This window comes from Zeus faber (assembly GCF_960531495.2).
Source record: "Zeus faber genome assembly, chromosome: 16".
In the NCBI taxonomy this organism is placed as follows: Eukaryota; Metazoa; Chordata; class Actinopteri; order Zeiformes; family Zeidae; genus Zeus; species Zeus faber.
This window is the reverse complement of record NC_137202.1, coordinates 7,059,218-7,082,347: the sequence shown is the minus strand read 5'-3', so window position 1 is coordinate 7,082,347 and position 23,130 is coordinate 7,059,218. Positions and strand designations below refer to the sequence as shown.

The window sequence follows — 23,130 nt, the reverse complement described above, 5'->3', positions numbered from 1 at the left end:
ATTTGGGATTCTGGCAGGGCCTGGCGGTGTTTGGCCAGATTACCCCTCTCATGCAAATGCCCGCCCTACCCCGTTAGGTCCCAGTGAAGCGTGGGGGGCTCGGCTCTGGCCTCAGCTGCTTCCCCTTTCTGCAGAATCCCACAGCAGCCATCTGGACGTCGCCATCGTCGCACAGCACTGATGAGCTCCTCTGCCCCCACCCTCCCCCCCTCTCCACCCCTCCACCCCACCCCTATGTCCCTCTCCAGAACAGCACTGGCTCTCTGAACCCCTGGTGCACCTCCACTCCTTCAGAGGGCCAGACGTCCGCCTGCCTACTCCCTCTCATGGTCCCTGACCTGACGTTTGTCAATATGCTCCGCTCCCCTCTCTCTCTTGGCGCTGCAGGTTCTGGATCTGCTTCCCCGATGCGTCTTATTGATGGGTTGGGCTTGCACCTTGGGCTTCCCTCCGTAGATCGCATAGAGTCAACATAAGTTTAGCTTTTGCCGCAGATAAGGCATTTTGAAGCTATCAAACAAAAAATGTTTTAGAGTGTTACAAAATATAAAGCCCCGCGTCAATTTTTACAATATTATTGCTATTATAGAGTAACTTAATTTTTTAAATCCATTGTTTATTCAGAACAAATCATCTACTTCAGAGTCTCCGACTGAATGAAAGCCAGTCATTCACTGCCTCCTTTATTTTCCTTGATGGTTCGGAACAAGCTACACCTCGAATTAAATTTGAGCTCATTTATTTTTGAAACTTGAAGCATCTTTTTCACTGTAAAATAAAAGCATTAAATTGAAACACGGTTAAATGGTGAACAACTTCCTTTCACCTCCAAAAAATCATTACGTCCATTTATTATTAAGGTGGAGAATATTGCTGCTTTATCAAAAAAAGATTGATAAATATATTCACTAATTATAAATACAATTTTCCAAAACATATTAACATCTATTCATACATTTTGCCTTAAGTGCTATCTGTAGTAAATAATAGACTTCTAGGTTAATCAATAAGAAGACAGTCATTCATTTCTAAAAGTCTAAATAAGAGACCATTGCTACCATTGCTATGGGAAGAAATACATAGCAATAATAACATACTTGAATCAATGTTTTAATGAATGAATTAAATAGTTAATGAAAATAAATAAACTGTCGTAAAAAAATTCTCTGTTATGTAAAATACCTTTTATTGATATTTCGCAAGCATAAATGTCCCTTTAAACATCCAAAATGTTCAAATTCTCTGTCCAATTTACAATTCTCGCCCACTCAGTTATAAAACAAGGACCAGGAAACCTTTTTTGAAAATAAGATGTAAAAAAAAGCCTTCAGCAGCAGTTGATTTTTAAGCTCAAACACATTTCATACAGTTGAACAGGAATATATGCAGTTTTTATAACTATTCTGCAGTCCAAAAAATAAAACACAGAAATAAATACAAAAACATACAGGTATGCAACTGTGACATAAATAACATAAATGCTTACAAATAGAATTACAAAACTGTGTTGAAACGGTGTCAGGAATGGAATATGCAAACTGAACAGGTATCTGGGGTCGTATACAGAGTTCATTAAAACTGAATTGACTTTTATTTTCACATCTTATAATCTTTGGAATTTGCTTGTGTTGCAAGCGTTTCACTCGTAGACATTTCAAACAGTTCAGTAAATTGATACGACGGAAGAAATCATTCATCAATTCTAAAACTAGAAAAAGAAAAATCGCTATGTCTATATGAGAAAGAGGAGACACGAGTATACACATTTTACAGATGCTTACTGAAATAAACGACTTCAGTCCCACAGTCTATACTGCAAGCTGTATAAACCAAACACGATAACTTGAGTCTTTTGAGAATGAAAATGAAACAAATCAGATGAATTTGCCTCCTTCTCGTGGTATTTCATATGAAATATAAATAATTTGACTTGCTTGAAAGAATTCAATGTTCAATCTTTTAACTGTGTTCTACAAACATGCATACTGTAATTAGTATTAAAATGATGACAGTGTATTTTACAATATTTAACTCATCTGATCTTGTGTGTGTGTGTGTGTGTGTGTGTGTGTGTGTGTGTGTGTGTGTGTGTGTGTGTGTGTGTGTGTGTGTGTGTGTGTGTGTGTGTGTGTGTGTGTGGTGTGTGCGTCTGCGTGTGTGTGTGTGTGTGTGTGTGTGTGTGTGTGTGTGCATGCGCGCGTGTGAATGTCGGGTGTATTTCCTTCTGCACATCTTTTTTCCTGCTGCTCAGTAGCGATGCTCCCCCCGCGTCATGTGAGAGGAGAACTCGTAGCGGTCCTGGCTGCGGTGGCCGCAGAGGTTGCATTCGAAGGGGTCTCTGAAGCCGTGGCATCCCATGTGGATGGTGTACATGACGTGGTCCAGGAACAGCACGCGGCAGTGTTCGCACTGGTACGCCCTTACCTGCTCGCCGCCGCCCGTCACCACCTTGAAGCCCTCGGACGCCATCTCTATGCTGGCCCGCATGGCCTCGTACTGCCTCTGCTGCTCCTCCTTCACCAGGGGCAGCACGCCATTGCGGCCCCCCGACGTGATGTGGTTGGTGAGGTAGATGAGCCCGGAGCCGCCGCCGCCGCCGGAAGGACGGTCCTCGTTGTTGCTATCGGTGTCGGTGGAGTCCTGCCCGCTGGGGCTGGGGGAGCCGTCCTTCTCACTGGATGCCGACTTGGACTTGGACAGCAGCAGCAGGTTCTCGGCCGCGCTGTCCTTGGCCGACAGGCCGTGGTTGTTCCCGGTGTGGCCGACCGACGGGGGCTTGTGGAGGGGGAAAATGGAGCCCAGGGTCACGTCGGAGGACGAGGCCGGGGAGGTCTGCACCAGTGGCCGCAGCGACTCGGCCCCCAGGTAACTGATGGCGCTGTTGATGGCCTGGTCGATGACGTGGGGCTGAATCAGCTCCCCCGGTCCCCCCTCGAAGGACAGGTCTGAGAGACGTTTGTCCCCTGAGAGCAAGGAGACATAGGAAGGGAACGTGAGACCACTTTACCCTCTGGACATTACACCTACCGCTCTAATGTCGTGAGACAGAAATCATTTTGACTTTAATATCACTGACTCCTTATTTCCACTGTGGGTTTTCACTGTTCTCTCATTGTCTCATACGTTGGAGAATGAAATTTAATTTTTATTTTAGCTCAGACTGGTCAGCCGAAAACAGCAATTACATAGAAACAATTGAATAATCTACACAAATCAAGTCATCTCTTAAAGGACGTAGAATAGTAAATAATAATACAAATCAACCCATAACTATTTCAAGGTGATTCAAACAATACATAAACCCTTTGAAGGGACACACACACACACACACACACACACACACACACACACACACACACACACACACACACACACACACACAGAAAATAAAGTACAGCATTGTGCTGTATTTAGTGGTGCAAAAGCTTGATGATGCCGGCAGTACCCTGTAAAGGCCAAATGCGCCTCCTTTCGTCACCAGAGGTACAAAATGACAAGGACGAGGACAAGGACACCAAGGACACAACGACGGCACCCGGGAGGGTACTGCCGGCGCACCAAGCCAATCGCACGCCTAAAGGTGCGATGCCGTACTTTATTTTCTAAGAGTGCATGCCGGTCGTGTTGATCCTACACTGCATGTGGTCTGCAGAGCCAGGGTGGCAAAGGAAAACACATCATGCTGACACAGAAGACAATCTGTCACGACAAGCAGAGTTTTAAGCAACAAGGAACAGCAGTGTTTGAATACAAAGGAAGCAGACTTCAGCCCTTACCCACAAACTTCTGTGGCATAGTGCTCTTACGTTTGGCTACATTAACAGCTAGTCTGTCTAGCACCAAGGCTCTGTCAGATCCCGTCTGGCTTAAGTCTTCCCTCTGCTCATTCTGGTTGCTTTCTTCCTTTACTACTGGAAAGCAAGACAGAAAATACGATTTTTAGATTCAAATTTTTTTAATTTTTTATTATTATTTTTTTTTTGGATCTGTTCAAAATGATGGATTGGTGTAAGAGGAGACTTTTCTTCTTCCAGAGCAGAGAGCTCTTCTGACGCATGTGAAGCACAGGGATCGGCGTTAACGTGTCTATTGACATTGACCCCAAAGGGTTCATGCAAAAAAAAAAATCGAAATAAGTACAAATAAATGGGTTAAAACGTTTTTTTGGGGGTTTTTTTAAATCAGAGACGATTTTCACACCGTGTCTGCAGATATCAGAATCAATATAAAAACCTTTTAAGAACTTTTGAAGTCAAATTGGAATGAAATTTAACACTGATCTTTGGATCACCTTTCTCTTATTCAATAATACATTCTTGCAGGTAAGTACTGTAAATTTAGTATAGGGCAGAAGTAAATATTTGTTAGATAAAGGGAAGGTTATAAAATAAATCATTCTGTTAACTGTTATTACGACACAGTTTCCCTTAGGTCAGATAGCAAGGTCAGTGATTAAGAGGCGGAATAAAAGGAATCATATGAATGGAATGACAGGTGAGTGTTAAGTCAGCTGGGTTAATCTAGAACAGCAGCATGTAAGTATGAAGGAAAGTATTCCGGCTTAAGGTTTTATAACATCAGAAATAACGACTGATGCAGAACTTGACTCGCTTTGAACTAAAGTTTATGTTGAAATTCAGAGTACATCAATTCAAAGTTGAGACTATTTAATGACTCCGAAGGCCTCATCTGCGTATAACCGAATCTAAGACATTTTAAGAATTTTTAAGGACCTGCAGACCAGTCACGCGGATGACATGAATTTGGTGTGACCCGCTGAATCAATTTGTCGTTGCAACACTGCGGACGCGGTGCACTGGGGTTGTGCACATAGCGACGGGTGCTGCGCCGAGGATTAACTGGGTCATTGTGCGTTCGGGTGGAGGTGTGCGCTGCGTCCCTGCGAGGCACCGACCGGTGTAGATGCTGTTCTGCAGTCCCATGCACTGGAGGTAGTTGTGGCACCGCTCCTTGTGCTCCTCCAGGGAGCTGCGTTGCTTGTAGCTCCGCCCACAGTATGCACACTTGTGGGGTTTTCCAACTACAGCAATAAACAGGGCAATTAGATACGATGCACCACACAAACATTTTTCGAAGTTGCAGGGATTGTGACAAAGTCTCGTAAGAATGCATGGTAGGACTACAGTGTGGACTACAGTGTGGACTTCAGTGTGGTTGTGAATAGTAATGAACCATTTTATTGACATGACACTTCCGCAAAATATGGCTGCAATGCATCTCTGGTTAAAGATGCAAGACAATGCCTAATACTTCCCCTTGTCATATTCACAGTTTGGTAGATGTTTCCGGCCAAAGTGCTTAAAGTGATCTGCTCTAATCTGATCTGGTATATAATTTAAACTCTTGTTCCCAATTAGTTATATTTAATTATGTGAGTAATATATTTGAACATGGGAATAATCTAGTTCCAAAATGATAATAAATAGTAATAGTAAATGCTGGTTATAATCACTCTCAGCCTCCCACATCTTGAAATTGCTTGATATGTCTACCCAGCAGTCCAAAACACAAATTATATTTAAAATGTAACATTGTGCTTGAGTAGCTGTCATTCTGTTTTATTGTTCATTGTCCATCATGTACGTGTATTATATAGTTTATTTTGTATGGCTGGCTTGGCCAGGTCTCCTTTGTAAAAGAGATTTTTGATCTCAATGGGACTTCCTGGTTAAATAAAGGCAAAATAAATCAATAAAATGATAAATGTGCAAATTAGAGCATTTTACATGATAAGTAATGATCTATCATTTAAAAGATAACTGAATTGAAAAAATGTTTGAGATACATTTTCTGTCAACCAGTTGAGTGATTGTTCGATTAATCACTTCTCCCCCGTTATAAAGTATACAGGTTTATTTTCAGCCACGGCGACGCAGAAAATACGAACCCGAGTGCGTGCGCAGGTGCCCGGTGAGGGCGTCCCTCCGGCGGCAGGCGTAGTTGCACAGGTGACATTTGAAGGGTTTTTCTCCCGAGTGCAGCTTGATGTGGCGCAGCAGGTTCCCCTTCTGGGTGAAGGAGGCTCCGCACTGGTTGCACTGGAACGGACGCTCGCCTGAGGATGGGAGCGGGAGCGAGAAAACACACGCACACGCACACGCGCACACACACGCACACACACACACACACACACACACACACAGGTGTGAGTAATTTGTCAAGGGTAATATTGTATACATTCTGGGGGTAAATATTTCAGATCTCTTTCGCGTCAGGACAGCAGGTCAGTGTTGGGCTCGTGATGGGTGGGAGCATGAAAAACTATCGTGCCCTTCCTGCTACCAAATTGTAACTTGTGCTGCAATTTTTTAACTGTGCGAAAGGGACCTTTTTTTCCCCCTACCCACATTGTTTTCCCTTTTCCATTTAAATGTATTGTGTTTCATCCCCTCCCTGACAGTGATAAAAACCAAACAGCATTCAGTTAAGCAGCCACGGGATCTGGCCGCCGCCGTGTGGATGTGGGGTCGCTCGCACTACAAGGATCCCCAACAGCGGAACACGGCGGATGACGGATCCACTCGGAAAAAAACAACAACAAGAGAACCGTCCAGGAGAGATTTCACAGCAGAGCGACACTCCATTTCTGCATAACACACACTCCCACACACACACACACACACACACACACACGCACACACACACACACACACACACACACACACACACACACATACACACACACACACACACACACACCATCCCTGGCCCGCTGAGCTCTGGCGCTCTGATCGAACAACAGCCTCTCAGACTCAGCCTGCCAGTTCCGTAATGCACCATTGCTTAGGTCAATTTGATCTGAAAATCTCATTTTTTCCTCTTCTTCGTCTCTAAAATAAGAGCCGCACATCACAATGCAAATTCAGCCTTATTTGAATAAAGCGAAAGGAAACACTTTGTGTTGAGAGCCAGTCTTCCTGATCAGCGCGTCTGAAATAAACCAATATCCAGCCTCTCCGAGTGTTGTGGCATTCTCTGAGAACGTTTTAATATGGCTTTTTTTTCAAAGGCCCCCTATAAAATACGACTCACCAGTGAAGCAGCAAAAAAATATAAAAAAGGAAACTCATTAAAAATGCATTTCAGGAGCAAAGACTCACCCCAGAATATTTTCTATTTAAATAGGAGGCACTTCATTATATCCTTTATTGTACATTCTTTTGCATTTACATTAGCCTAGTGTTCCTTTCTTCCATTTTGGGTTTCATTATTTTCTAAAGCTCGACAGTTAAGTGCCTTTTTCAAAAAATGTTCCCCACCACTGGTTTGGGCTCATTAGAATAGAATATCAATTTGGAAATGCGAAAAAAACTTTTAATAGTCGTATCATTGTAATTTCGCGGGGATTCCATTTAATTGCGACAGACATCACGTTTCCCAGCTGCTGTGTTTCTCGAAATGTATGTATCTCCTCCTGCACTTGTACGACACAACAAGCGGCCATCGGGTCAATCAGGAATAATTTAGAGAACAATAATAACTCCAAATGATAAGATCAAACTCTATTTCATATTGTGTACAGTCCGTATGCAGCTAATTGCACGGGGACGGTGGTGGTCACGGGTGAGTCACAGGTTGCTTTAAATTACAACAATCTCCTCAAACTCTTCCACTTCAACCAACACTGTTACTCAAGTGGCTTGGATAACGTCTAGGTATCCATTACAGTAAATGCCTGCGCTTTCAATTAGCGTACGCTTTGACGCCGTTTTGATTTCCTCCGGCTTCATTTGTGTGGAGGACCACCTCAGAAAACCATCTCAGCCCATTATTTAACCATTGGAAATGAAAGCGGTGCGATCGTTTACATATATATTCCTGATTCTCTCCCAGGGGATTAATGAAGTGTTATTTAATCTCTTGACCTCGTGACTTCACGTGTACTACTCGGCTTAACATAATGTGTAACATAATGTGACGTCCTAAAGGAAGTGAATAGGTTACTATACGCCCCAAAACAGTGATTCTCAACCATTTTTATGTATGAAGGACTGAGCCTCTGGGACCCCAATCTGAGAGGATTTCTATCGTTAGATGTGATTGAGTCCAAGCTTCCCAACCTGTCTATACTATAGTTACAGAGATAACGGTGAAACTAGGTTCAAAACAGTCATTGCTGTACATTCTGTAATGGTGCTAACGTCTTGTAAATTGAATAAAGGCGAAGCTTAACTATTAATAATTTAGCCGTTGACCCCCCATGGAGCACCTTGAAGGAACCTAGTGGGTGGACCCCGGAACCCACGTTGAGAACCACTGCCCTATAAGACGCTCCCGCTCGCTATACAGGGGGAGGGGGGTGCGGGTGGGCGGTAGCTGACGCTGGTGGGCGGTAGCGGACCCCCGGCGTCGGTCACACAGCACACAGTAAACATGGAAGGAAGGGCGAAAAGTATCGCAATGTCTTACCAGTGTGGCTTCGCTTGTGCACCATCAGCACATTGGGGCCAATGCAAACTATCCCACAGATATCGCACTTGAGCTTCCCGTTGGGGAGACGGATGCCCCCGGCCGAGGAGAAGGCCTTGGTGTCGGGGCCCACCTGCGAGCCGTTCACTTTGGCCCCTGAGGCATCGAGCACGCGCAAGTCTTCCGCACACTCCTCCTCCTCGCCATTCACGTCACTGGCGAGCCCATTCTCTTCGTCACTGCGCGCCTCAACTTTAATGTTACAGGCTGGAAAAGAGGGCAAGGGGGTGGCCACTGTTTAGAATCCCGGCATGGTTCTGTCATCATCTCACACAAGTGCTACACCGTGAAATACATAAAGCTCTATATCCGTATTTACAAGAGTGAAAATCTCCAAGTGTAAATCTCAGGTGGAATTGAAAAGGTAAAATACACAAATATGCAGAATGTGGAGATGGATAACACATCTTGGGCTTTGAGAGAGTCGCTCGTCGATGGGATGAGGAAATGCACGGAGCATCTCCATCTGACACCATCACACGTTCGTAAAACAAACGACAGCAAGATAAACAGGAAACAGAGAGACAGGAAACCGTGATGCTGGGGACGCCGGTGGTGTACGTTACACCAAAAGGGAGTGCAGCCTCTCTCGCTCTCTTTCTCTCTCTCTCTCACCCTCTCCCTCTCTCAAATAATGCTATTTTCTGAACGTCATGGGTTGAGGCTGTTCTTGCTGTTCTAAGCAATCCACATTACAAATGATTGTTTCTTTTTGTCTAAATATCTCTCTATCTTACGAAATATTCGTCAAAATTAGTAATATCAAGGTATTTGTCAAAAGAAAAATTGTGATATTTTGTCAATATCGCCCACCCTATATGTATGTATACAGTGTATACAGTGTATATAACACACACACATATATATATATATATATATATATATATATATGCATTGCTCCCAACTTCTCTGAATAGGGAAGTGTCCCGTGTGCGGAGCGGTCAGGCTCTCTCTCCCAGGCCAAGCGCTTGTGGCTTTGGCAACATTTGACAGAGCTCAAAATCTCGCAAGTCCCACGTCGACAGGCCTGTGGTTTTGCATGTCACCGTGGCAGCCCGATTTCCCCATGTCTTTACCTCTGTTTGTACAAGAGGAAGAAGAGGAAATCATGAAATATAGGAATCTATGGGAAAAAGGGGAAGCTTCAGCCTGTCTAACTGAAATACCAAGAATTATGGAGAAGTGACAGAAAGGGAAGCACGGACAAGGAATTGGCTGTAACTGAAACAGGCTGTTGTTTTTCTTTTGTTGTTTTTCGCTTGTTTTTTGAGGTTTTCACCGACAGACAGCGGAGGAACAACACTCCTGCCGTGTGTGACCTGCAACACGAATGTGACAGGATCCCAAAATGTTTAGTGCGGGCTTCGCATGTTCAGCCGCTCCTCACAATCTCCGTGATTTTATTTCATATTCAATGACAACCCTGCATATAAATGTGTTCGTAGCATCAACGGTTGTCCTTCGAATGGGACAAAAAGAAGGTACATCGAATAAATATTTTGGATAACCTCTGGGTTTTCAGTTATCGAATGTCATAACTGCTGGAGATGGATACTGATTTAGGGAAGGCTGACTAAAGCAGTTTTTTTGGTCAAATCCTGTTCAAAAAAGTATTTATTTTTATTTCCAAGATGTTTATAAGGCCTTGGAGGTGCAATGTATCAAGCTGGCTCTCGACCGGTGATTCCTAACCCGGGATGCCAGACCCCCAAAGGAGGTCTCCAGAGAATCCAGAAAGGCTTTGGACGATTCGAGGCACATGTTTCCTAATCGTCAAAATCAAATAGTGATTGAAAAAACTCACACGAGTGTCAGTTCAAATACAAATAAAATATAAAATCCATGACTATATGTAGTAATGTGTTGTGTTCTCTCAAAACGTTGCTCTCTCTGCCATGAAAATAAAACCAATTCGCCCAAAAACCACCAACCGTGAATAAATACACAAAACTAAGGCTATTGTGCCTTTTAAATAGGGGCTCTCATGAATCAGGTTTTATTGAGGTTGCCACTGAGGAAAAAAAGGTGAGCTGAGGAACCAGGCAGGACTGGGCCGTTTAAGGCAAAGGGAACCATGACTGCTGGGCTGCAGTTTCTCAGGAATATGGGGAAGTTGCGACTAAATCGGGAATAGGAAGAAGAGCTTTTACTTGATATCACAACTGTGGCACATCCCTATTTACCCATTTTGTGAAGCATGATAATATAACCAAGGGAGGACAAACAAAAGGCATGGCAAAAACGCCTTTGTTATCCACAGATTATAGATAAAATGGCGGTTATTCACCGAGTAAAGAAATTCGAATTTGCGTTGAAAAATCCAGAAAAGGCAAAATATCTGAAACGGTCTCAAATGTATTTCAGTATATGTACATGTAAAATCTACAATACATGTAAGACCAGCATTTCAGATAACCATTTGGAGACACGCTGCTGCGTTGGCTGCGCAGTGTGGAAGTAGAGGTGGCCGACTGGAAGTTCCTGTTACAGGCTCGCTCTGCTCTCACTGCCTGAAAATAGCTCAGTGTGCAAGGTAGTGGAACCACATGTGCTGAAACCACGCCATCAACACACTCGTCATGAGGAACACGGAAAACACAGTCTGCCTCTCCCTCGCACTTTTTTTTGAAACTTTCACATTTTTGGGAACTTGACAGCACAGATACAATCTGTCTGAAATAGAAATGGGCCCCGTGTGAGAGAGGGAGCGAGAAAAGAAAAAAAACTTCATCATTTTAGAGTGTGAATCTTCCCCCGTTCCGCGCTGACCTTTTCGTCTCCCCGTAGCAGCTTTATGCATCGAACAATTTGACAAGCACACAAGATAGGAAAACAAGTCAATACAATTAGTGCCAAGAAAGTTTAGGCCAACGCAACAAAGTACTGGAAGCCAAAGGCGTTTGTAATATAATTTAAGTGTCTGTGTGTGAGAACAGACCTGGCATAGAGCGCAGCGCACCGTGGAGATTTAAATACAATTCCTGAAATGCTTTGGGATTTCAACATAGTGGTACTAGTAGTCGATGTAATAGTAACCTTTTGGATCACAGGACTGTGAAATTCAAATTTGCACAGGAGACAAGCCAAAGCGGTGAGAGGAAAACAACTTGGCCTAGAAAGTTGACCTTTTTAAATGGTATTTTGAGGTTTCTGGACCACAACCCCCTGCACAACAAAAGCAAATTTGCACAAAATATAACAGATATAACAGGTAGATACAAATATAACAGATATAAATCAATTTCTTATGGGAGACCAAACCAGAGATCTCCCTTACTCAAGTTTCTCTGTCACCCTCATTCGGAATTCTGTGTGTATGTGTGTGTGTGTGTGTGTGTGTGTGTGTGTGTGTGTGTGTGTGTGTGTGTGTGTGTGTGTGTGTGTGTGTGTGTGTGTGTGTGTGTGTGAAGCGTGTGTGAAGCGTGTGTGAAGCGTGTGTGAAGCGTGTGTGATAGACTATGGAGACAGGCAGCTGCAATGAGATGAACACATACATGTCTTGAGCATCTTGTTGTGCTTGGGGTCACAATGATAGAGCTCCCTCATTCCAATGTAGTCGAGTTAAAACATCGTAACACATCATTAATAATTATTATTACTAGTTATGTCATTGATAATGAGTTGAGTTGCAGTTGAAATAGACGCCATCTTAGTTTTAAGCGGGAGAAAGTTTATCAGATCGTATCTGTGTTAAATATGTGTCTGTGGGTAAATGTGTGTAAATATATATATATATATATATATAAATATATGTGTATGTGTGGTTGTGTGTGTGTGTGTGTGTGCGTGTGTGTGTGTGTGTGCGTGTGTGTGTGTGTGTGTGTGTGTGCGTGTACGTGTGTGTCTGTGTGTGTGTGTGTGTGTGTGCGCGCAGGTGTGCGACCCGCAGCGATGCACAGCGCTGATCTCAGAGCGCCGCCCGGTTCCTTAACACTTTATCTCCAGGCGTGTTGAAACTACACTTCTTAGGAAACTCTTACACATCCTATTTCAGTTTCCTCTCACATGTGTGTTTGACATGTGCGGCGCTCTAAAGCCTTATCTGCGCCCTTATCTGGAGAAGTGGAAAAACACTTGCCGTCAAATTCTCTTCTCATTCCAGTTACTATCTACAGGGACATATTAGAATCCAGGTATTGTCAGATGGTGATTAAACATTTAATAATAATAAATAGGATTATCCAAGTACTGATAGAGTCCATGCACCAATAAATGAATGAAAGCTAGATCACTGTTTCAAGTCTGAATCCCCTCAGCGTGCAATAAAATTTGCTTGTCATTTCCTGCGGGTTTGCTTTTTTTTTTTTAATAAAAAAAATATCAGGATCTTTTCAAACCTCGATCTAAGACGTTTCCTGGTCTGTGACACACCAGCTCGCGTCCCGAGTTAAGCTTGTGCTTCAGATGTGAATCCCCGAACCAATCTCCTCCCTGATATGAACGATGTGATATTCCCTTGCTTAATGTTCACATCACCAAATCAAGGCCACATTAGCTATTCCCTAAGATTCTGTTTATAAATGACATGCCATGGATGAAAGAGCGTGTTTTAATCTCTCCTTTGCCAATGACCTAAATGCAACTCTGTGTAGATGTAAAGCAATGTTCTACCAGGGATTTAGAAAAGCAAATGTCTCCCACTGGATGTGCACGGAATTAAAGTTATTAAAGCACGTTCAGGATATTTCGATAAAGTCGCGTCCTAATTTTACCCTGGCAAGATTGGGTGATTTTGGTAATGGTACGTTTTCTGATTTTAAGGATTTTTCATGTGGAAAAGTATTCTCGTCTCAAAATGACGCTGAATGTGAAGGCACTGCTGCTTCACACCTTACAGCTGCATACTTCAGAACAATAATATCAATCATTTATAATTAGCAATAATACAACATTTTCCTATACTCGTTTATTAAAGAAAAAAATATATATATATGTAATTTATTCTTATTTTTATCTGGCTAAAAATATATTTAAATGACAGTTGTAGGTGAACTTAGTCACCACCGTCCACCCCCTGAAAAAAGGGGAGCACGGTTTCTCCGGTTGTACCTTTGTCTCCCCTGTTCTGCTGGAGGCCAGAGGTGGCGGACAGGTCCTCTGGGATGGCCATGGGCTCCTCCGCCTCCTCGGACGCATCGTTGTTGGGAGGGCTGCCCCTGCCTGCAGAGGCGGAAGCCAGCGAAACACCGTCACTCACAGAACCCATCAATGTGTCCACTATAACTTTTAGGGCCTATTGTGTCTACATTCTACCCCGCTCCGCCCGAGGTTGCAGTCACGCGGTGGGTAGTTCTTTACCTGGCATCTGGGACATTTCCTGTGCCTCCTCTGTCTCCATTCGATGCAGGTACTCTAATGGGAGAGAAATGGAGATGTAGATGGCCGTAAGTTTAATCAAGAGCACTCTGGGGAAACATTATAGGCATTATAAAAAAATCTCAGGCGGACGGAAGGGGTGAAGCCTCTCGGCGCGACTCCGTCACCCCGGCGAGATCGCTCTTGTCACAGGCGCCGACGCACCACTTTCTCCCACATTACATTACAAAGAATTACAGACATTTTCATTACAAGTGTGACACAGGGATCGCGCCGGGAGAGTGGCTCGGCTCCGTCTGAGCCGCTCGGCTGCAGGGTGGGGGTTGGAGGGTGGAGGGTGGGTGCGGGGGGGTGCTGCCGGAAACAGGATTTCAGACCACATTTGTTATTTATTGTTAATTTCCTGCCACGTAATCATGCAAAAATGCAAACTGACTGCCGCAAAATTAAGCAGAAAATTAACTGGCCTCAGGTCACTGAGGATGCGGGCGCTTGCCGGGCCCAGCTGATCGGCACTCGTGTTCTCTCTAATTTACTGAGCACGCATCGCTGAGCCCGCGGCCCTGCGCACAGACGCGTGCGAGCCTCAATCAGAAACAAAAGGCAGAGAACCCGAGAGAGAAAGAGGGGGACGGAGAGACGGAGACACGCGGCGGAGCGACGCAGAGGCGGAGGGCCACCGTAACGCAGAGGGGAGAGACGACGTGTGGAACCCAGGGCAAGCCCGCGCAACAGGAAGGAGGGGCGAGAAAGAGAAAGACAGACAGGGACAGAGAGAGAGAGAGAGAGAGAGAGAGAAAGAGAGATAGAGAGAGGGACACGGAGATAGAAAAACCCAAGCAGGCCAAAGGGGAGAGAATTCGTTTTTCTTTTTCTTTTCTTTTTTTTTTTTTTTTTTTTCACACGGCGAGGCGATCAAGTACAGAGCACTTCGTCTGGCCAGGGCTGAATATCTGAGGAGTCACCAGTGCACGTGGCCCCATTAATAATGGATGGCCCCTCAAGCCCGCGGCAGATGGGCCCAGCAGCCTCTGCCCCTGCGCCGCCACTTCAAGAAACCCTCGGTGGGGCCGCTGCCCAGTCCAGGCAGCCGCACGGGGAGACGTGGCGCTCCTGAAAATAGCGAAACAAGCCCGAGGGAGAAGGGGAACCAAGGTCTTCCTGTTTTACTGACAGATGGCTCCACACATTTGGAACAAATAGTGGGAAGCGATGGTGCCTTTCTGTCGCAACACACAGCGTTCTGTGGACCGGCGATGTAAAGTCAGGAGTTTGACCGCCGCAGACACCCTGGACACAAATGTGTGTGTGTGTGTGTGTGTGTGTGTGTGTGTGTGTGTGATCGTGTGTGTGTGTGTGTGTGTGTGGAGGAGGGGGGTGCAAAGGGTCATTGGTGCAGATGATTTGTTAAGCATATTGGGTGTTGCGTGCCACTATGCTGAACTACAGCACTGAGCGCCACCAGTCTTAAGCATCTGGAGTTTGGAGGGGGGGGGGGTATTCTCATGTGATTGGGCAGATGGTGAGAGGAGAAATATTGATGTGTCGTATGGGGGGGGGGGGCGGCTTTGACACATATATTCCTATAATCGACCACAGCCCGCTTGTCTACGCATGTTGAAAGCAAGGTGCAACATTCAGGAAGTAGTCTGCTCAAAGGCTGTTTCCGTACGGTTTGGGGGTCTTCTAAGAGTTTGCTTCGAGTGTTCCATTGGATCTCAAGGTTGCATTTCAGTCACCTTCCCCGCCTAAGGCAGGCATTCGCTGCGTACAAATATGACCCTTCGAACCGAAGTGTCCCAAAACCTTTTCTACGTTTTTTTTACCTCAATTGAAAACTCTGAGCCGACAATAAAAAAAATCCCTGAATTATTTTCAATGTTACAAGGGTGAGTTGCAGGCGGCGTGGCGGTGCAGCGGTGGCGGAACCTTTTTGCAAGGTCACGGGAGTGCAGCGGGAGTCCCGGCGAAGGCTGCGAGTCTAATAGATTCTGCGTCGGATTGGAAAAGTTTTGGTCTGAGCACGATGAGCGAAGGAGAGGCAGGAAGAGGCTTGTGGCTTCGTAGAATTCACAGTTCTCCGCTGTGTGCGTGCATGTGTCTGCATACGTGTGAGTCTGTGTGCGTGTCTCATTGGGCGGATGGTGAGGGGGCCGTGTGTGTGTGTGTGTGTGTGTGTGTGTGTGTGTGTGTGTGTGTGTGTGTGTGTGTGTGTGTGTGCGTGTGCGTGTGCGTGTGCGTGTGCGTGTGCGTGTGCGTGTGCGTGTGCGTGTGTGTGTGTGTGTATGGGTGTGTGTGTCTGGGGTCGGGGGGGCTGCCTAAAGTAGGGTACAAACCCACACCAGGGCTCAGGGCGGAGATGACAAACAGCCAAACCGTTAACAGATACTGTGGACCACACCAGCAAACTCTGGATACCGGGAGCAGCTCATAGTATGTGTTTATGTGTACATGTGTGTAGGTGTGTGTATGAAGCATGGTCGGGAGATACAAGAAAACTACAGGAAAAACAATTAATAAACCTCATTCATCAAGGTGGTAGTCCACAGGAAAACAAAGAATTGGAGGTGTACAAATAAATTCAATCAGAATTGTCAGAATCTAAAATTTTCAAAGTGTAACCCCTACATATTAAATGGAAAGATCAGTTAATATATGCATTTAAAATCTTCAGTTTTTGTTTGATCTATCCAAACTATCAAAGCCTTTCAAAATGTTAGAGCTCATTTAAGACATACTGTATAAGTCATATCTAATTTGTTGTACTTTTTTGTTTTTTAAATTGAACACATAACCAAATAAACAGATAAACCATGGATTCTGTGTATAAAAAAAACTGCTTAATTATGACCAAATGTTTATTATCTCATTATACCATTCCAAGTCTACTGGAATTATCAGACACTGTGATAACATTTATGTTGGACATTCATCTACACTGTTCCTTACATTGATCTTTGGATGATACAAGCAAAATGAAATAAAATAATTCATATAAATTGTAGATTTTCAATTTCAGGCCCTAGATTCATACTCAATCCATCGGAATTGATGGTTGTCACACAAAATCAGTTAATGAGAAAAAAATATGCTCCCTTTTTTCCCCCCATCTTTTAGGGAAAGACATTGTCTGACACCGCAGTGTGATGAGATGCACGCTCACCTTTGTTCACTTCAGATAAATATGCATATTGAGATCCTCATCTGTAATTCATGAAATTTAGGGCTATGTGGATAATGTTGGTGAGCAAACACATTATAGGAGTGTATTGTGGGGGTGGAGGTGCGTTGAAAAGAAGTTTCCTTCATTTGCATCTGACACACTTCAGTACTCAGCATTCAGAGAGCCATCATTTTAATAACTGTCTGTCTGTCTTCCACCTTCTCCCTCCAAAGCTTTCTTTCTGACAAGGAAGGCAGTGCACATGTTATTTATTTATATTGCTCAACATATAGGTCTAATTTTGAAAGTATTCAGAACATTTTTTTTAATAACCCACATCTCACATTTCATATTTTTTCCCCATGCATCTTTGTTCATGTTCGACTTTTTAGGACATTAATGTATTGTATTTTAAAGTAAGATTTTTAATTTGAGATTTCAGGATTTCAGGAGATTTCAGCTTCCCATAAACTGTAAAAGTGGTCAAAATAAATGTAAATCTATAATCCTACGAAAATTATATACGGATCAGGTAAGAGTAGATTGGCAGATTATAGCTGTACCATATACCTGTATAGGGGTGCCGAAGGCTGTACAAGACTTTTCTAAATTGAAACCTTGTGAAATACCACTCTTACAGCTTAATTATTTTCAACTATTTGTCTGGATATAGTATTGGATTATGGTGGCACTTTTGCTGTACAAGATTAACTGTATCTGCCATTTCCCCCATTGCAAATCGTAGGAAAAAATCCTTCCATAACAGCATTACGTCTGTTTATGGCTCATAATGACTTTGGGACTTTGTTTAGTCACACATTACAGAACAAAAATGGATATTTCAATGTTCTAAAGTAATTGAATTACATTAAAGTTACTTTGGTAATTACAAACAATAAAATGATTCTCTATTCTAGTGAGATCTTCCTAATCATGATCAGCCTGACCACTAAGTACATTTTCATTAGAATAAACAAATATTAATAGTTTTTGTGCTATTAATAATAATACTTAGTGTGAAATAAAGGGGAAAAAAGAAAAGAAAAAAGGTATACTCGTGTAATCAATCTGATATAATACATGCAAACATTACAGCTACATGTAGATGGCATTACTTTGACTCTTTTCATACATAAATATAAAAGCTATGTTTTAATTAATTAGGATGTTATTTATGTATTATGTTTTAAATAGAATGTGAAAGATCAAAACTCTCAACTTGATGCAAGGACATATAAGTGAAACTGAGGGTTGAAATGTTTCAAAAAAAAAAAAAAAAAAAAAAAGGACAAAAAGTTGTAGATCTGTTCCAAAGATTCTCATGTGATTTGGGGGGGAGTTATCATGTAAAGAAAATAAAAACTTTCCGTGAAATTACCCCTGCGAACAAAAAATGTCCCGCATTTACAGAATGAACGATATCTAAACTCGCGAAAACTCCTTGTCGGTTCGGTATAGTCATTGTTAGGATGTGTGAAAATCATAAATTAATATATGTATTTTCCAAATCCAGACGAATGGACAATGTAAAATAACATCCAAAGGGGTTTTGCTTGTTAATTTGTAGATTGTTGTAATGTTTTTGCAGCGCAAAAAAAAACCCCCAGTGACTTATTTCCTTAGTTCTTTTATGGGTGTTTTATGGGTGTAGCTGATCACTGATCCGCCTCAATCTCAACAGTGCGAAAAGTTTCATTAGTCCAGCCTACATGTACTTTTTTCTCCCCACACACTCCCAACATTAATGTGAGTCAGTGGCATTTCCTAAACTAAGTGCTTATTTTACAATTCAGCGATGTGTTTTCTTAATGCGAGACAGGTTCATATTCGGCATTAAACCGCATGTGTCGTTATGTCCTGTCAGAGTAAAACAGGATCTTAACAGTCGCAGATCTTCATCAGAGACACCTATCCAACATTTGTTTGAGGAAAAATCTGAAATATTTTTTTTCCTAAAAACTTTATTTTTATATATATATATTTTTTTTTAATAAAAAAAAAAATCGTTTTGTTTTTAACAAACGCACTTTGGTGCGGGATAGTTTGGTGCGCACTAGAAGCGCACACAGAGCAACAGGTGCTCTACCAAGAGTAGGAAGTATCATGAAAAAAGGGGGAAAAGTCTAATAACTTCATCAAATAAATTGGTGTTTTCTTAATACTTCTGTGTTCAGACAAAATGTATCGATACAGGAATATATGTCCCTTTCGAATAGAAAATGGAATATTGGGGACATTCGCAAAATTTCCCGATTTTTTTTCCCATCAAATGGTGGTGGCAGAGAATCTGTTTTGGTTCGAAATAAATATTCCAAAATAATAACTCATAAATAACAAATTGCGCGATGCGTTATGTCACACGCGCCTGACAGGGAAAGACGCACCTGCCCCCGAAAGTAAGGACATCATTTTCCCGTCTGGTGCTAAAAGTCCAGAACATTTCTCTTGAGGAAGAAAGAAAAAACCCGAACGGGAGGCAAATGAAAGGCTTTTAGTGTTAATCTCAAAGTCGCCTTCTCTGGAGGGGAAAAGGCGCGACGGCGCTCACTGTACCTGCGATCCCTTGAGTTTGCAGGATGAAGTTCTTCCAACTCTCCCCGGCTCCATGTGCAGAAGTTCGCAGCGCCGCCGCGGCCCCGTGGAGCTCCCTGGGTCCCTCCCCTCTCCACTGCACTTCCTCGTTCCAGCCCAGCATCACTGCCTCTCTGCTTGGCTGGGGCATCCTGCTCGCTTTTATCCAGAGGCCGAGCCACCAGCAGCAGCAGCACCAGCAGCAGCAGCAGCAGCAGCACCAGCAGCAGCACCAGCAGCAGCAGCAACACCACCACCAGCACCACCACCAGCAGCAGCAGCAGCCCCTGGCACTTGCTTTGTATCGTGCCAATAAAAAGCTGACACCCAGTGGACCATCACTGGCAGCCATGCATGAGATGGGATGAGGCGCACAGCAGAGTGCATGGACCATTCATTGGTTATTTATTTATTTCTGGATGGGGACTTCACTTCTCTCTTGCATATGTGCAGTACCCCCCCCCCCCCCCACCCCCGCAGCTCGTCCCCCTCCACCCCCCACTTGTCACCTGTTCTGGCACGCTGAGACAGTCCATGAAATTAACACAACTGTTTGTCTTTCCCATATAATTAGATTCTTTTTTCTCTTTTTCTTCTGTAGCGCTATTGCATCCATTTCTCTGCAGAGTCCCCAGTTAACCCCTTCCCCCACCCCGCCATTTCTCAGCCCATGCCAAATAAGTTCTCAAGGTGATTCTTTTATTTTCTGTTTCTCTTGAGGGGGGCAAAGATGTGGCCAGGGGCCGATTCGGTCCAGAGAGGGTCCAATCCGAATACGGTCCTCTGATGTGGGGAAAACAAAAAAAAGTAAAATATATCATATCAGGTGATACCATATATATCACGAGCAGTGGAGTTGAGTTATCTCAGATATTAGAATCAGTCTCGTCAATGTCGTTCATAAAATAAAACACAATTCCGAAAAGTAAACACTCATAGCAGACATGTGAGAGCAGGTAAAGAAATACTGTGATTCCGTATGTTGGATTCAGTCCTAAAGAGCCCCTGAAAGTTGGCTGCGTTGGCCATGCGCACATCCACACACACACACACACACACACACACACACAGACCTCCAACAGCGGTTTTGGTTTGGTTTGGTTTTGGTGGTTTGTAATTTGCTGCTACCGAATATTTCTCCTTTTTGGTTTTCCGCATAGAAGCCGGCACCAAAACAGATGACCAAGCAGCTGTGCTGTCACTGAGACGGACAAACATACATTGAACTCTAATCTTTAAACCATTACCGCACGCGTAAGGCTGCATGTCAGTGGCCACTCCAACAGCACACAGACAAGTGGACGAGGTTCCCTTCAGCTGCCCCCCTCCCAAATACAAACTGCGGGACTGTGACCTGCGAGAGCAGGGCAGCTCAAGTGCAACATTCATCAGCGTATTGCAGTACTAGAGTGGATCTGAGCCTTTAAGGTGGTTCAACGACTCTTTCCAGCTCTCTCTGTAGCGCAAATTTTGGAGTCACTCGGGTGCACGGCCATAACGAGTTAGCACCACATGGTGATCGAGTGTCCAGATATTGTCTCAAATAATTTAAAGATGTGAAAATTGTGGATGAATATTGATGGGGAATACTAAATAAATAATTACACCCATGTCAGTTTTATTTCTATGGTTAATCATCCGTCACTGTCATTATTGTTCGATATTAAAACTATGGTCCAGGCTCTTCTTATTACTTACTGCTGTATGACCAGTAGTGGCTGAAGAGGAAGGTATATAAGGTGTCTCTAGAATACTAATAGAGGGGATATACGTACTAATTTATACATTAACCTTTTAACGACCCTATGGAAATAAAGAAGTCATGCAGTATTTGTCCTGTAAACCCACCACTCCGTCACCGTGACTGCCGAATGTTCTCCCAGTATCCCACTCTCCGCAGGCCCCCTCACACGCACTTGTCTTATCTCAGGAGCGGCTGTTTGGTTTTGGATTGCTGAGTCACCTTTCGCAAGGAGGCGACCCCCTTATCTCCTCACCAGCACGACATTCAGACAGTTGGTGCAAAAAAAGGAGGAACTTTGGGCCAGGAGCATGTACGGAGTGTTGCAGTGTCACCATGGATTACGGCAACAGCCACAGACTTCCTCAAAGGTCTCCCCAAAGGCTTCCAGCCGAGCCATGAGGCCCGAGCGCACGAAGCCAAGTATTAGGGTGGTGCAGCGGCCTACGCTGGACTGGCACGGGGGTCTTCTACGCAGACACAGGGAATCCTGGATCCCCCAACGTGACTCAGCACTATCAGCAAACACACCCACACACACACACACACACACACACACACACGGCCTTCAATCATAACCACCAGAGAACCGTGGGGGCTTCCATGAACCTCGAGATACGGGCGCTATCCCAGCGACACAGCAGCGGCAGCACGTCAAAGAGCGGACAGGCGAAAGGCATCCGGGGTTGAACTGCTCCCGGAACACGTGCAAACATCCAAACATCTGTCATCATCAACGGCCCGAGGCTTAAAAACTGCGATAGATGTGACCGTTATTGATTCCCCGCAGACACCAACGCATTTCAAAACACTTGTCTGCGGGAATCTTCATTTTCTCGTGGAGGTGTGTGATTTCCTTCATTCTGCATGTTGGATCCTATTCTCCATTTTCTTTCTGAGGCAGACTGTGCGTCAAACCAAACCTAATATCGTTCCCCTTTGTGTTAATCCACAACCTAGGGCACGCATGTTCCTGTAATTAATATCATTACCTGGCAAGCCCTCATAACATCATCAGGCGCTGTAGCCGGCCGACTGGCGAACAATAGGCTCCGGCTGGTTCTTATTTCATGGATCTTTAAGCAGTATTCACTGTTTCACATTTGGAAGCACGAGGGGCAGCATGTAGCCCTTAATTGGTTTCAAACACGCTTAATAAGTCAAAGACGTTCAACGCTGATAATCACATTAAATAGTCCAATTTATCAAAAAAAGTCAATTGGAAAGTGAGAAACTCTCTTTCTTTAGGAAAGCATTATGCAGTCGGGGATGTCAGAGTAAATTAAATTCCCCCCTGCACACTAAAGCATCAATTTCCTTATGGTAATTATCTGCTGGGAATAGACGTGTCACTAGAAGGAGTCAGGCATGCTTGACATTTAGCCTTTTTATGGGGAGGCGAGGGGTAAAAATTAAGACGAGGAAAGAGAAATTAATCTCCAGCCCAGGCAGGCGGACGGGAGATCCTGGAGGATAGCGGCGGAATCAATCACAATGTTTGTGACCCCTGTTGTGAGACGCAGCCACTGATCGACCCAAATTGAAAAATGAATTAGAAAAAAAAAAAAAAAAAAAAGAAAAGCAAATTGAGGAAGGGGAGTGCTTTTATTTGTCGACAGCCAAAATAAAATGATGATTGTACTCAGAAAGCGCGATAACAAACGTCACCTTTGAATCAGTTTAGTGGGTTGACATGGTAAATGGAGGACACTGGCTCCTTTTGGGCGGAGCGAGCATCTTAAGCATCTGAAAATACACATTACATTGGTAATAAACTGGCCCTTAAAATGTATCTTGTAGTTATTTCTACAAAGCCACCATTAACATTAGGCAAGCTCGTGATAACAAC

At 43.8% G+C, this 23,130-nt stretch overlaps 1 protein-coding gene across 1 annotated transcript; it reads right to left on the bottom strand.

Moving 5' to 3' along the window:
* Nucleotides 1-2,247: 2,247 nt before the first annotated feature.
* On the bottom strand, nt 2,248-19,907 carry ikzf1 (IKAROS family zinc finger 1 (Ikaros); the record flags this gene model as incomplete). The annotated part of the gene is given in 11 exon segments (XM_080016243.1): nt 2,248-2,963; nt 3,777-3,911; nt 4,916-5,041; nt 5,909-6,076; nt 8,431-8,697; nt 13,540-13,650; nt 13,789-13,842; nt 19,523-19,677; nt 19,679-19,727; nt 19,807-19,858; nt 19,860-19,907. Coding segments are annotated over 11 exon segments (1,866 nt in total). The 5' UTR covers nt 19,893-19,907.
* Between the last annotated feature and the right edge of the window lie 3,223 nt (nt 19,908-23,130).